At 40.8% G+C, this 15,101-nt stretch overlaps 1 protein-coding gene across 10 annotated transcripts; it reads left to right on the top strand.

The window, feature by feature from the left end:
- The first annotated feature begins 268 nt into the window (after positions 1 to 268).
- LOC103635747 (uncharacterized) lies at positions 269 to 12,844 on the top strand. 10 transcript variants are annotated; one of them, XM_008658128.4, is made up of 14 exons: positions 269 to 698; positions 1,973 to 2,045; positions 2,135 to 2,268; positions 2,348 to 2,662; positions 2,747 to 3,909; positions 4,007 to 4,341; positions 4,418 to 5,865; positions 5,930 to 6,093; positions 6,557 to 6,717; positions 7,319 to 7,473; positions 9,217 to 9,851; positions 10,090 to 10,202; positions 12,139 to 12,222; positions 12,351 to 12,839. In XM_008658128.4, the coding sequence occupies exons 1-11, from the start codon at positions 582 to 584 to the stop codon at positions 9,418 to 9,420; spliced, it is 4,269 nt and encodes a 1,422-aa protein (XP_008656350.1). In that variant the 5' UTR covers positions 269 to 581; the 3' UTR covers positions 9,421 to 9,851; positions 10,090 to 10,202; positions 12,139 to 12,222; positions 12,351 to 12,839. The 10 variants fall into 10 exon arrangements, with proteins under 10 accessions (XP_008656350.1, XP_035817639.1, XP_035817638.1 ...); XM_035961746.1 differs by having other exon boundaries at positions 279 to 698; positions 5,933 to 6,093; positions 12,497 to 12,844; XM_035961745.1 differs by having other exon boundaries at positions 279 to 698; positions 5,933 to 6,093; positions 12,351 to 12,800.
- The last annotated feature ends 2,257 nt before the right edge of the window (positions 12,845 to 15,101 follow it).

The following is a 15,101-nucleotide window of genomic DNA, read 5'->3' on the forward strand; positions in this document are numbered from 1 at the left end:
AGATTCTCAGGAAAAAAATCTTAAAAATAGATATATAGTATATAGCATGCCCTATGCCGTAGGATACGCGTGGTCGCGCCAGATTTGCGTGCACTTGTCATTCGCGGTCGGCGCGTATCTTTCCCCTGCTCCCTGCCGCTGCACAAACGTCGTGCGCTCGGGCCGCCTTGTTTCCACGGACTTGCCAGGCTCGCCTCACCTCCGCGCCTCCGCCGTCCAACGGCCAACGCCCATCCAAAATGCGGCATCTCCGCCAGCACCAACAAGTAGCATGCAAAAGCTCTGCCAGGCCCGCACGGGCCTCGAATTAATATTTTGCGTCCTACTAGTATATATATTTTCTATATTTCTCCCGTACATACAATCCTGTCCTCTGTCCTCTGCTCTCCTCCGAGGAAGACACATACCACACCACCGATGTCCGATGCGACGAGGGAGCACATAATAAAAAAACAATAAGACAATAAAATTAAATAAAATTATAAACAGAGAAAAGGACAACGTGAAATACCCTAGGCCGTGATCTTGGCGGCTGCGGCGCGTCGGCGATCGGCGGGGGTCGCCCCGCGGCCGACGACGTCATGCTGGGGCGGCGCGGGGAGATGGGGTACGAGGAAGGGGAGCTCGAGCTGGAGGAGGGCGAGGCGGCCTCCGGCGGCGGCCGTGAGCTGGTTATTCCCGACGCGCTCACCTGCATCGTAAGAACGTTCTCTGCTCTCCTCCTCGTCCTCCTCGTCGTCCTATTGCGTGTGAGAGTGTATTGGATCAATGGCTGATCAGATGTCAGTATGCGAATGCGTTCTCGTGCCGAGGTGATTAGTGTTGCTGTCGCAGCGTTGCGATTGTTTTTTTGTTTTCTTTTGCGTTACGGGTAGTATGATATACAAGTACTTGTTACCAATGTTGCAGAGATTTAGGTCGATTTTGCAGTGTGGTTGAGGTAATCACTGATTGACACGAATGCATGGTTGTTTTTTTTATCAATGCAACATCAATGCTTCAATCTAACATGGTTACATGAATGCTGTGGGGAGGGGGGGGGGGGGGGGGGGGGTTACGATTCTGCCGGTTCATTGCTGGCCTCTGTGGGGGATTCGAATTTGGCTAACTTGTTAGCTTTACCTGGTAAAGTATCGGAGCCGACATGAGAATGCAACTATGCAAGACTAGTTGGTAGTTACTTCTGCAACCGTTGAGTAGTAGTACTAGTTTGCGGTGATTTCTTGTACCCCTTGTGTGAATTATGAAACCTTCTCAATTTCAGTGCTAGATTTAGCAGGTTACTGGGACAAGTTTGCTGGTGATTGGCAGTAGTATGGTTTGTACTGTTGGTTCACGTGCACATTTTCTGTTCCATTTGATTTTGGTTATTTTCTGGTTACCTGTCCTGCTTGGTGAAAACTCTGCTATGTTAACATAGATATGTATCCGTCTGCTTCCGTTCTAGTTTCATCCCTAGGTAGGCCCTTGTACTTTACAATTTATAGGTTGGACACAAATCAATTTCTGCTGTTGAGATCAGTGCCTAGAGGCAACATATAGACAAAATTTATCTTCTACTCTGATTTTTTCTTTGAAAGGACTTCCTAGCTGACATACGTGGGGAGGTAACTCATACATGTTTGTATGTATTCAAGGGATTTAATATATTTGTTATATGATAGTTCTGGGGTTACCTCGATGTAAGTGATAATGTGTATTTTGAGGGCTGAATTATTCCTTCTAAGCTTATGCTTCACCGCTTTCTATTGATAGTTTTACACCCAGAAAGAGTGCATTTAACTTTGTTGTTCCATACCTGTCTATACTTCAAAAAAGAAGAAACGGCTTTCTCCTTTTACATACATGCTTTATCTTTTTAGTATACACTCTCATAGTACAGCCTCATCCTTCTGGATGATCAGCCTTTAAACTTTTACTTATAACTATGTTCTTTGTGCTAAAAGACTAAAGCGTGCTGTATTATTCACAGGATGAAAGAATCCAAAATGTGTTGGGTCATTTACGCAAGAAATTTGAAGGTGAAATAACTCATATGAATTTGGGTAAGAGGAGTAAAAATTGCCAACCTGTTTGCTCTGTACAGTTATTGATGTTATATTGGCTTATGTGAAAAATCGTTCACACTACATAGGTTCGATGTATGGATGCCATGGTTCGTTCTTGCCAACATACCCACGTTCCCCTTTGGGCTTTCCTCAATATAGGAACACTGCAGATCCAAAAAACCATGGCAGTGCCTCGAGATCCCTGCATGTATTAACAGAGGTACACTTTACAAAATTTTACATATATTGACTTACTAGGATTGATGCCTACATGTGACAATATTACAATGTGCTTCCAGAATGCGCAAAAGAACCATTTTGTTAAGACGGAATTAGACAGCAGCAGGAAAAATGAATACTGTCGAATATCCAATGAGAGTGATGGCAATCAACAGATGTTAAACAGAGCAGTCATTGGGTCTGAGCAGAAAGCACGAAAAATACGTATCAAGTTGAACAGCAATAAAAGTTTGCCAAGAAATACTGCTGCTATATATAGTGGCCTGGGCCTAGATATTTCCCCTTCATCATCTGCAGAAGACAACCTAGATGAGACTGCTGGGGCTCTGGTGCCTGAAGTTTTGCCTGATGAATCTCCACGTGCCATACTTGAGGTTAAATTTTACCCTGTTCGTGATATTGTGGTGAAGCCTTGTACAATTGATTTGAAGTGTTAATGCATTGTGCTTTTTGAACAGATAATGACCAGCCATTATATTCCTGGAGGACACTTGCTCTCACCCCTCAAGGAAAATGTTCTAGAATTGAAACAAAAGCCTAAAGTGATGGTAAAACAAGAAGCACCTGAATTTCAAGTCAAAGTAGAATTGCATGGAGACTGGGGCTGTACAACCTCTGCTACTCTGGATAACAAAGATAAGTGTACCAAGGAAATCAAGTCTGATGAAAAGAAAGACAAGATCCCCATTTTCAGGAGTTCAAAAATCAGAGTTAACAAACCATCTGCTGTGAATAAGGGAACTAAGCCTTTACAGGATGTTTTAGATGATACCGGTTCAAACTTGTTGCCTACAATTGTAAATACAGAACATACAGTTGAGGAGCCAGCGAAATTTACAGGTGCAATTTCAGATAAAATGAAGGGATCGAAGGATGGTGCATCAAAAGGACACATTAGTGGCAAGAACAAAAACATTAAGGAGGAACCTTCGCTTGATCATGGATTTTCTCGTAAAAACAGATGTGATTCTGATGAGTACAATGGTAAACCTCATGCCAGTTCATGTCAGTTGCAAAACATTCCCAACAAAACTTCGCCACTGGAGAGGGACAAAGGGAAAGTATTGCATATGGAAGATGAACCATCTCAGTACAAAAGCAAGGAAAATGGAGACCTGTTTAGTGCAGATTCCATGGCTGTCATGGTAGGAAATGTTGATAGAAATTCTTTAGGGATGATGAAAGGGAAGAAGAAAGTTTCTTCTTTGCAAGCCACCCTGTCTGGGAAGTTCAAGTTCAAGGCAAAAAAACAATTGAATGACAACATTGATAGAAAAAAATATGGTGAAGACGAGCATTATGCTTTAGACCATAGAATTGGTTTGGATAATTCATATCAAATAGATAAGAGTGTGAGGCTTGAGAAAAAGACCATCTCATCTGGGGAGATTGATAACAAGTCAGATGTTGGAAATGATGGTGGTGTCAATATCTCTGCCATGTTTGATGAGAAATCAGATGTTTTGCCATTAGCATCTGCATCCCTGCCTGCTCCAGAACCCATTTTAATAAATGAACAATGGGTGTGCTGCGACAAGTGTGAGAATTGGCGCCTTTTACCCTATGGGATGAATCCAGATATACTTCCCAAAAAATGGCGGTGTAGCATGCAGAGTTGGCTGTAAGTTCATCCACCTCGTTCAATTACTTGTAAGTGTTGTTAAATGCTTTATTTGGTTTTTAAGTGTGATTATTTTGGTATTTGCAATTCATTATAGGCCTGGAATGAATAGCTGCAAAATAACTGAAGACGAGACCACAAAAGCCCTTCGGGCACTTTATATGGTTCCTGCACCTGAAAATAACATTAAGGATGGTGGTCATGATAATGCTATGTCAGGCAAAGGTACAGCTATTGCTCCAACTTTTCAGGGAAATACACAGTCCATCAGTTCACTGGGGAAGCTAAAAGGTTCCCTTGATGGAGCCAATGTGGCAAATACTTTGGAGTCAGCTGGTATGTCAAAGCCCTCAAAGAATCTGCATGCTCCTTCAAGTAGAAACTTCTCTAAACTGAAGGAAAAAAGGAAGCTGGTGGAATCATCAGATAAAGGTGCACCACCTAAGTGTTGTTGAAGTTTACTAATACCTTTCTGTTGTTTTGTTTCTAAAGATTCACATTTCTTTAGGAGAAATTGTTGGAAAAGACCAATCACGTCGAATGAGAAGCAGTGTAGGGGTTGATCATGATAACCTGCGAGCATCAAAGAAAATGAAGAAAGAATCCAATGGCCCTGTGATGAAGCATCAACCCTCTGAGTTTGAAATAAGCAAAAGTAGTCCTGCCAGTGAGACTCTGAAAAACATTCAGAAGCGCAGTTGCATTTCTCCTGGCATGGGAAAGTATGGTTTATCTTCATCAGGTAAACATTCTCATGGTGAGGATAAAGATTTCTCAGCTGTGGTCATTAAAACATCAGATACAGAGAACTCTGGCCCTCGAGACTCATCCATTAAGAAGAGAAAACTGAAACAAAGGCAGTCAAGCCAGCATTTTCGGGATCCACACTGTAGCAACAATGACACAAATGGTATTACAAAACAAAATATTACTGAAATTAATGCTGTGAAGAAAAAATCCAGGTCAGAATTGAATTTGTTAAAGACAGATAGGATAGCTACTGATTCTAGAGGCACAGTTGGTGGAGTTGATGATAGGATATCTACTGATAAGGAGTGTTTAAGTGAGCAACTTCAAGAAAATACCCATTTCCAGCATCCGTCACTCGTAGAAGGCACCACAAAGAGGGAAATCCGTCATGCACAAACACCTATAGCTGCGACTTCGAGTTCATCCAAGATGTCTAACTCCAACAAGTATATAGCTCATTTTCAGGAAACGAGGGCCTCTCCTGTAGAGTCAGTTTCTTCCTCACCCTTGAGATCTTCTGATAAGAATCCTTTGGGTCGACATAGAAGCTCTTCATGGACAATTACAGAAAATGTGCATTCTCAAGAGTCAGGGAAGATAAATTCTTCATGCTCGAACAGAAACTATGATCTTGGGTCTGATTGTGATAAAGCTAAGGCTCGTATTTCTGGTTGCTTTAACGGAGATGTGAGTCATCATGTTCAGAAGGATAGGGACTTTCTGAAAGATAAACAAGATGTGATGAACGCATGTCTTATAAACAAAGGTTCTGGATTTGGTGCTAGAAATTTCCAGCTGAGTCCTGAACATAAAGTCAATCCAGATGTCCTTTCATCACATGACAACGATGGTCACAAGCAACCAACAGTTCGTCAGAATGGGAAAACACAGCCCCATTTCGGTTCAAACCAAGGTGACCATGCAAATTTGACTTATGGGCATATTAAGCCTGGTAAAGGGAATATACCAAATAAGGACCAGAAAACAAATCCATCTGCAGTCAAAGCAAGCAAGCAGCAGCCATCCTTAAACAATGCATCAAATGGTGATGCCTCTTACAAGGCAAGGCAAATAGAAAAGGCTGTTATTGAAAATTTGGACACGAGGAAGCACATCACTCTCAATGGTGATGCTTCAAATCTAACAAGTGCATCTGTTCTACTGAAGGAAGCTCGAGATTTGAAGCACTTGTCTAAACGTCTTAAGGTTCGATTGCTCAAAACAATTCTTATATTTTTACTGTTGTTCCCATTCAAATCGTCTCTTATAGCAGGAAAAAGGGGATGACTTTGAGAGTACAAGCATGTGCTTTGAGGCGGGTCTGAAATTTCTCCATGTTGCTTCTCTGTGGGAGACCCCAAACATTGATAGCTCCAATCAAGGGGTTTCTATACAAGCTATGAAACTGTATTCCGAAACAGGAATCCTCTTTGGGTAAGAAATACCCTAATGGTTTTATTTCTTTAAGATCTAGACAACATTTGATTTATCATTCTTTTTATGATATTTGTATCTATTATACTTATACCAAGTTTCAACAGCAAATTATATTTCTTGTAAGGAAAATTGATTATATTGGTTAATGACCATTTTATAAATGCTGATTCTCTATAAAGAGGGCCTAGATTAGTTGTTTGATGGTGTGGATGCATCATGCATGTTAGGTTATTTTTTCTTATTAATGAAAGTTTCCTAGTTCCACCTGGTTGGTCTCTAAAATAATAGATGTTTGTTTATGCGGTATAGGCTTCAGTATGTTATAACTTTCATACTTTGTAAGCTTTAATGATGACAATTTATAATTTAAGTTACATAAAGACTCTAATGTGCCTTGTCATTTATACTTGTGTTGCATGATTAACTAATCGCTTCCTGTTGGCTTTGTTGTATTTAACAGATTCTGCGCTCACGAATTTGAGCGACTCAAGAAAATGGCGAATGCTGCTCTGGCATATAAATGTGTGGAAGTGGCATATATGAAGGCTGCTTTCTTTAGAAGTCCTGGTGTAATTAAAGATAGACATGCATTGCATGCAGCATCTTTGATGGTTGCTCCAGGTTTTTTTTTCACACATGCTTTGGCTCATGTATCTGAATTTAAATGCAGCGATCCTCTAGGGTTATTACAGCCTATTTTGTTTGAGGAATGTCCTTTAGGATGGGTTTGTCTATTATGAGAATATTTCATTGTTTTTATGGATTGGTCTTATTATCCTTTTCGTCTGTAACAGGTCAGACACATTCTCAAATCAAGCTGGATTTAGAATGATGAATTATTCAATTAAACCTAAAAAAATGGGGATGCTGCAATTGTGAAGGATCTGATTTGTAGTAGATTATAATATATAATTAAGTACCATTGTTTTTTTTCAAGATCTTGGCTTGGGATGTTATATTTTTGCACTTCACTAGTTAACAACTTAGCATTGTGATGAAGTAAAATAAGTTTTCTAATGATTCTAGCATTTCAACCTTGCACAAATTTGGTAAATCTTGCATCAAATTTTCAATGCATCTCTTGCTCAGAGAGGTAGATGCTCTTCTACCTTCCTGATGTATGAACCAATGGAAGCCTTCATTTTATTTAGAGTGACATCAATGCATTTAAGTTTATCTTGATTAAAATTCTCATTGTAAAAAATTCCTTTACTTTTTCTAGCTGAGTCTCCATCATCTTCCGCTTCAGACATCGATAATTTAAATAACCAGAGCACAGTTGCTAAGGCTGTTTCTGCAAGAGGTGTATACTCTCCTCAGATTGCTAGCAATTCCATATCTCGGAACAATCATCATTTGATGGGATTGCTTTCTTATGTAAGTTACTGATGTCATTTTCAGTTCTACTGCTAGGATTTCTATTTGTGAACAGTTAAAATCGAAACTATCCAGCAACTTCTCTCTCTAATACTCCCCCCGTCCCAAATTAAAATTCGTTTTAGACATTTAGTGGATTCATACAATGATTAATGTATGTATTTTGTATATGTGTCTAGATTCATCATCTATTTAAATGTAGACATAAAATTCAAGTGCTAAAGCGAACACTAATATGGGACGGAGGGAGTATATAAATAGCCTCACATAAGCTTCATCTGACGTGTAATTATGGAAGTTACATGACAGTGATAACTGATAAGTGAACAATCATCTTGTTATTGAAATATGCTCCATACTGTCTGTTCCGCATCAGACTTTGTTTACTTTAACCATAAATAGATCAACCCCCCCCCCCCCCCCCTTGTAGATAGTGCACCTCTAGCATAATTTGCCTCTCTTTTGGAGTTTTTTGTTTGCACTTCTAATACTTCCCCACCTATTAGTGATGCAAGTCTGGTTCAGATTTATAAAGGGTTCCCCTCAGTCACAAGAAAGTGACTTCAAAATACTGCTCTAGCTATCAATTTCTGCTGTACCATTTTAGCAAAATCTTCAATCTGTTGTTTGATATTCATTTGTTCATTCAGGTGTTCACTAGGTTTTGTTCTCGATTAGAATAGGACTATATCAAGGGTCAGTTAGCCCTTACCTTTTTGTCTTGGTGATGGATGAGGTCACAAGCGACATACAAGAGGATATCTCTTGGTGTATGTTTTATGTAGATGATGTAGTACTAGTTGAAAGCCAGACATGAGCAGGATACTCTGGAGTCCAAAGGTTTTAGCTCAGTGAAACTAAAACCAAATACATGAGATATGACTTTGACACTACTACACAGTGAAGGAGATGTTAGTTTGGAAGGTTAAGTAGTGCTCAAGAAGGGAACCTTTGGGTATTTAGGATCAATGCTATAGAGAGAGGGATATTGATGAAGATGTTAGCCATAGGATCAAAACAGGGTGGAGAAAGTGGCGTCGAGCATGTAGCATTCTACGTGACAAAAGGGTACCACTGAAGCTAAAAGGCAAGTTTGATAGGACGATGATTAGACCTACTATGTTGTATGGTGTAGAATGTTGACTTATAAAAAGTTGTCATGTTCAGCGGATAGGTGTTGCGAAAATACGTATGTTGTGTTGGATTTATGGCCACACAAGAACTGATCGAGTCTGAAACGATGATATACATGATAGGCTACAGGTAGCATCAATTGAAGAAAAGCTTATCCAACACCGATTGATATGGTTTGGACATGACCAACGGAGACCTCTAGAGGCACCAATGCGTAGTGGACCCTAAGGCGCGATAGTAATGGAAATAGAGACATGGGAAGACCGAAGTTGACATAGAAAGATATAGTAAAAGGAGACTTGAAGTGATGAAATATACCCAAAGATATAACCTTGAATAGGAGTGAATAGAAAACTATTCATGTGTCTGAACCTTGATTTGTGGCTTCTGTTGGGTTTCAATTCTAGCCGACCCCATCTTTTTTGGGACTAAAATGCTTTGTTGTTGTTGTTGTAGATAATCCACAATCAATAGCCCTTGATTTTGTGTCGCGAGCTTGTTATAATATAATTCCACATTTTCATGAAATGGTGCACGCAACAGAGCTAAATGTATCTTCATATAGTGACCTCTAAGTATTCCAGTTCCTGAATGTTCTTTTTTTTACAGGCAGAGGACACAAATAATTCATTTGAGGGAACCAGAAAATCACAAACTTCATTTTCAGCTTATCTTTCTGGCATTGGGAAGAATCAGGTGGATGAAGTTGCTCTTGTAAGGAAAGTACTTGATTTCAGTTTTCATAATGTCAAGGGATTGCTGCAACTGATTCGTCATTCGTTGGAGTCTATCAACCATGAAAGTGGTAAATGATCTACCAAGTATAGGTATCTTGGAAAAGAGATTAATGATGGGAAGGTTGCTTTGGCAACTGTGCTATACATTGGTACCTCCTCCAATCTGGATGTAGAAGTAAACAAGTTTAGAGAGTAATCAGTTGTGAATGGAAAGGGTTCACATTGCCTTCTCTTGGTTGCATGGAAGTATTATATGTGGGTGATACAAATTTCACCAGCGGCAAACTGCTAAAACGGGTTTCTTTACCAAGTCATATTGCTACTTTTGTTGCCCGGAATATTTCTTGTAGATGATGACTTTGACTAGTGCCGAACTGGCAAAGGGGGTTCTTACCAAGAATTAGCCTGCAAATGTTAATTGCTAAGTCCAACATTCTTGGTTTCAGTGTCTAGTGAATGATCAAATCCAAGTCCTCAATGGGAATCTAATATACATCTACCATAGTGGTAAGAAATATTTGCGCATTATATTATGCTCTTTGGAATATTGCCCTGTTTTTACAGTCCTAATCTCTCAAATGACTTTCTCATTTTGTGTTTGTTTCTTGACATGAAATGTCCGAAATGTTTTTCTACAGAATATTTGTGTAGCCCTAATATTATGCATGAAGCAAATATCCTTTCCTAGATGTAGTCTCCTTCAGACTAATTCCATTCCTAAGAGATTTGCATTCCTTGAATGCAGTTCGAGGGCAGAGTCTCAGTTTTCTTTCCAGGGCGCCAGTGTAAGCTTAGGTCAGCACTTTTGTCCTAAAGTCTCCCCACCTTCTATTGGCCTTGCGGAGAAGGTTCTGACAGGCAAGACTCCACCAATTGCTTGTTCTACAGTGTTTATCACTTCTGCTTTGTTTCAGTTGTGGACTCTGCATTAGTAAGGTTTGCAAGCACCCAGCTGTGTTTTTGTTCTAAATATGAGTGAAATAAATTAGATGGTGATTGGTGAAGGGAGAGGATAAAATTTCTTTCCACTAAAGATCATGTGAGAATAGGGCATATGACATTTTAATGGCATTCCATGCTGTGCTCAATTGGTCAATTCACTGGTTAAATTTTGTTTTAAGCTGCCTTTAAAGGTCAGTGTAGCGTAAGTCTTAATAAACTAGAAGGATACCTTGCACGTTGCAGCATGAGTGCATGACTTTAGAAATAAAGCTGTTACATGTATGAGCTGGAGTGCAGGACCTGCATGTTCTTGTGTTGGTTCTGGTGAAGGGTAAGCTAGTGGAAGAACCCAATAAAAATCCTAATAGAATATCAGATCGAATTTTGAGATGATGGAGTGGCAAGACAAATCTGTGTCATGTCATGATGTGGATGTCTAGTATTTTGATAGATTTAAAGTAATGCACTTAGGGCCTGTTTGTTTACCCTTTAGATTATATAATCCAGCTTAAATAAGTTGGCAGATTATTTGGTGGATTATGTAATCTAGATACCTAGATTATGATAATCCATAGGTAGGTCAATATGTGCTTATATAATCCATAAGCTGGATTATATAATCTTGTAGGGAAACAAAAGGGCCTTAGCTTAGTAACCGGGAACTAGGAAACGTGGCCACGTTCCTCGTTCCGAGAATGTTCGTTCCATTCCGGGAACGTGGGAACAATCTCGTTCTCATAGTGTTAAAACCTAGTTTTAGTAGCGTACCGTGTACCACGTTCCCGTTCCTCGATCCCATCGATCCGGGAACCTGGTTACTAAGGGCCTTAGTGGGAGATGATGTGGATAACTTTTGTACTTGGTTGAGGATGATGTGGATAGTTTTAGTACTTAGGGGTGGGGGGTTGGGAGGGGATGACATGAATAGCTTTCATGAAGAGATCGAAAATTAGTGGGAGGACGATGTGGATAATTTGCATGTTGAGATCGAAAGCTAGTGGGTGTTGCTTTTATAAGATATATATAGCTAGAGATTAGTGTCATGAGTTCATGACTCATGAACTGCAGAGGAAATGAATCTCAGGGGTTTGGTCGTTGCACCTTTGATGACATTCTCCCCAATTTAGCTAGAGTGCTTTTGCTCGCTAAGGACGAAATGCATCTTTGGGGTTTGGCTGGGTCCAAGTAGGGGTTGTAATGGATTACGATCCAAATGCTTCTTCACAAAATGGTAGGGCACTAAATAAATTTTAGTTTAAAAATAAATAGAAATAGGGCCCGATCCTAATTCGATCTGATTCTTAAATCTTATAGTGTGAAATTAAGAGCCCATTGTCACCCCTAGGTCCAAGGTATTTCTGCCACAATAGATTTCCGTTGAGTTTGGTCTAGGTTGGTGTATGTATAAGCCAAAGGCATGAGGGAATGTAATCTAGTTTTCTCTGTGTACGTGCATGTGCGCTTGTGCTTCCCTCTCACGTATCTTTGAGAAAAAAAAAACTCATGAACTGCAGTACTTAGTCTAAACTTTCCTTTTTCATATTTGTTCGTTGGCACATTGCATTATTTCTCGCTTACTTTCAACAAGTTGCTCAAATCGTAGTCACCAAAATTTAGACTATGCTCTACATACCGTACCGTGCAAAATACTGTATTAAATTAAACTGTAGACTGCACTCTTCATATAAGACTAGAGTTTGAAATAGGAGGTGAGATAGGCCTTATACTAAGATAAATGCAAGGAACAATGGCACAAACAAAAGGTTATTTTAGTTTTGCTGTCTGTAAAGAAATCCTTTCGTTCTTATTTTCTTTGGTGGTTGATTGTTGACACGAGACTTACTGATTTCAGTTTTGGAGGTGCTTCAGGATTTAGCAGTCTAATATTTTACAAATTTGCGGAGGTTCAGTGAGGATTGTCTGACTCCAATGATAGGTGTGTATATAGGCCAACTTTTTAGTTAATTCCTGCCCTTTTTCTCGATACATGTGTGTATATTATACGAGAAAAGGAAGAAAACAATTTTGTCATAATTTTAGCTAATGGTTGTAATTATTGTTCAGATGTTGCAAAATTCATTCTTTGGTGGCCTGGAAAAAACTAGTCTAGCCCTAAAACTTCATCATTGTTTAGGCACCTTATAACTATAAATATTCTTAGCGTTTGATTCATTTTTTCCTTTTGGGGCTGACCTAACAACAAATGTTAGATGATGACACTATCTGCTGCCTATCTGAGTGTTGTTTGGGTTCCTGACTGAGCATTACCATTGTAACGAGAAAGCGATGTAAAAGCCCTTGCTGCTGTGCTGACGAAAGAGGATTCCTTTCCAATGTTACACGATGAGTCCGGTTGATTTGTGTAACATGTTCTCGTCTCCGTCCAGACTGAAAAGGCAGTGGCTCGTTGAGCTGTACGGCATGAAGCCTTCTTTCCGATTTTAATACTAGTTCTGGGTGTACTGCTCCAAAGAGTAGCATCTCTTTGCAGTAAAAATGGTTTGTTCTGTTCAAGTATGTGAGAGAACAAGAATGCATTGAGTGTTTTTTTTTCTCCATCGATTGGTTTGGGCTCACTTATCTCGCGCCAAGTAACCTGGTCTGGCAAACCTGGGCTCTACCTCCTACATATTCGAGAAAAAGTTAGGTTTAAATATAACGACGGCGTATCAGATGACTTGTATATATATCGTCGCGGTAAGGTACTAAAGGTTTCAGTTGTAGATTCCTATAAATTTGATTCTAGCAGTGAAAAAGTTGATGTGAGCTGGCGATTATAGAAAAATTGAAATTTGTTTTGTTGAAACAACTGTCAATTATAGATTTTATAGGAGCATGACAGATTGTAACATGAATGACAGTACTGAATCTTCCACCAATGAGGGTGCTCAAATTATAAATATTATCCATTATTCTCCACTCCATAACAATGAGGGTTCAAACTATGAACAACAATAAGTCTTCCAACAATAAACTCCACTAACAAAAACACAATCTATCATCGAGTTGTCTAGCTACCAACAAATGTCATAAATTAATAATATGAAATTGTTTTAAATCACACATGGTTAACTCCCGTCGACCATAAAAAACGACGAAAATTAAAAACACTTCCTATATAACTAACATGATCTTACTTCTAAACATGCTCATAATACATATAATTTGCAAACGAGGAGAAACAAGATACATGTGCAACTTCGGGTGTGTTGTGGGCGTGACGCGCGTGCTGATGGCGTCAAACGGGATAGGGGCACATCACTCCAATCACGCAGCGAGGCGGTGAAGCGCTCGGCTAAAGAGGCGACGAGGAGCTTGGCCGGGGAGGTGAGGAGCGACGCAGGGAGGCGGCTCGTCGGCATCCAAGTCGCGAGGGCATGTCCGAGGCACGGGGGTGTGTCCCAGGCGCCATCGGCAACGTGCAGAGCATTCGAGGCTGCAGGGCGCGAGGAGACGGCGGAGTACAACGTATGGAGGCGACAGGGGCATATCCTAGGCTCGGGGCAGCGCGAGAGGTCGGGGAGGCAAGCGACTGGTGGTGCGGCGTCAAGGAGCGCGACAATGCATCATAGAGAGGAGGTGGTGGGCCATCGGGAAGGAGGCGAGCTACGCGAGGCTGGGTGTGGCGTCGGCAGGGTGGAGAAGGCAGTGTATAGTGGCGGCGTCGAGGAGGAGCGTAGGGGTATAGAAGAGAGAGAATAGAAAGGTGTGTGTGCACGTGAGAGAGAGGCCACGAGTCTGTGGGCGCGACCTAGAAAGCCTTAACCCCCGTTGGCTACAGTGGGGGACGACGGGAGTTAACTTATCCTAGTGGGCTACCGTACCAGCCGGCGGGAGTTAACTTAAACCCCGTGGACTGTAGTTGGGTCCAACGAGAGTAGCCTTATCCTTGTGGGCTACCGTACCGATCGACGGGAGTTAACTTAAACCCCGTCAGCTCGCTTTCTGGCCGACGGGAATTACTTAATTCCCATCGGCCAACCAAAAAACCGACGAGGATAATTTTGGCCAATGGGGATCTCCACGATTCCTGTTGTGAATTGTTGTGCACAACTACTCTAGATGGGACAAACCCTTAGCGATCATCTGCACAGGACGAGGAGATGCAACAGCTGCGACAGAAGATGTAAGAAATACGACAACATATGCAAATGATGCAATCTCATAATATGTATATGTGGATGCATCGACAGGTAATAGCTCGACTTCAATTTGAGCTTTAGTTAACTAGAATGTAATAAATCAAGCTAAATATATACGATAACATATGGACCACATCTTTTGTAGGGTTCGGGGTCGCGTCCTACTCCGGACGATGGTACAAACTTCGCCGACCAGATCTTCAACCTGACCGACAACCCACCTCAAGCTTGATGGTCTTGTAGATTTATTATATAATGTTTGGACATGTTTATGCGATGTTTGGACTTGTGTTGTATAGACTTATGGATGATTATGTATGTGTGTGAACTTGTGTTTGAGACTTGTGTTTTAGACTATTGTGTGTACATATGTATGCAGGTTCTTAAGGCCACGTCAGCTAAGTACGTTGGCCCACCGACGTACTTAAAACCACGTGTCAACGTGTGCGGTTGGCCCGGTGGCCACTTAAGAACGTCGATCTTAATGGCCGACGTAATTAATGACACGTGGCTCCCCCACGGAGCCTCGGTCGGGTGCCACATGGCTCGTTGTTAAGAACGTCGGCCCCCTTTGTATCGACGTGTCTTAACTAGTTAAGTATGTTGGTCGGGCAAACATCGATGTACTTAAGTTAAGAACGTCGGCCTGACGTTCTTAGTTGTTTAAGTACGT

The sequence above is a fragment of the Zea mays genome, chromosome 8 (assembly GCF_902167145.1).
Source record: "Zea mays cultivar B73 chromosome 8, Zm-B73-REFERENCE-NAM-5.0, whole genome shotgun sequence".
NCBI lineage: Eukaryota > Viridiplantae > Streptophyta > Magnoliopsida > Poales > Poaceae > Zea > Zea mays.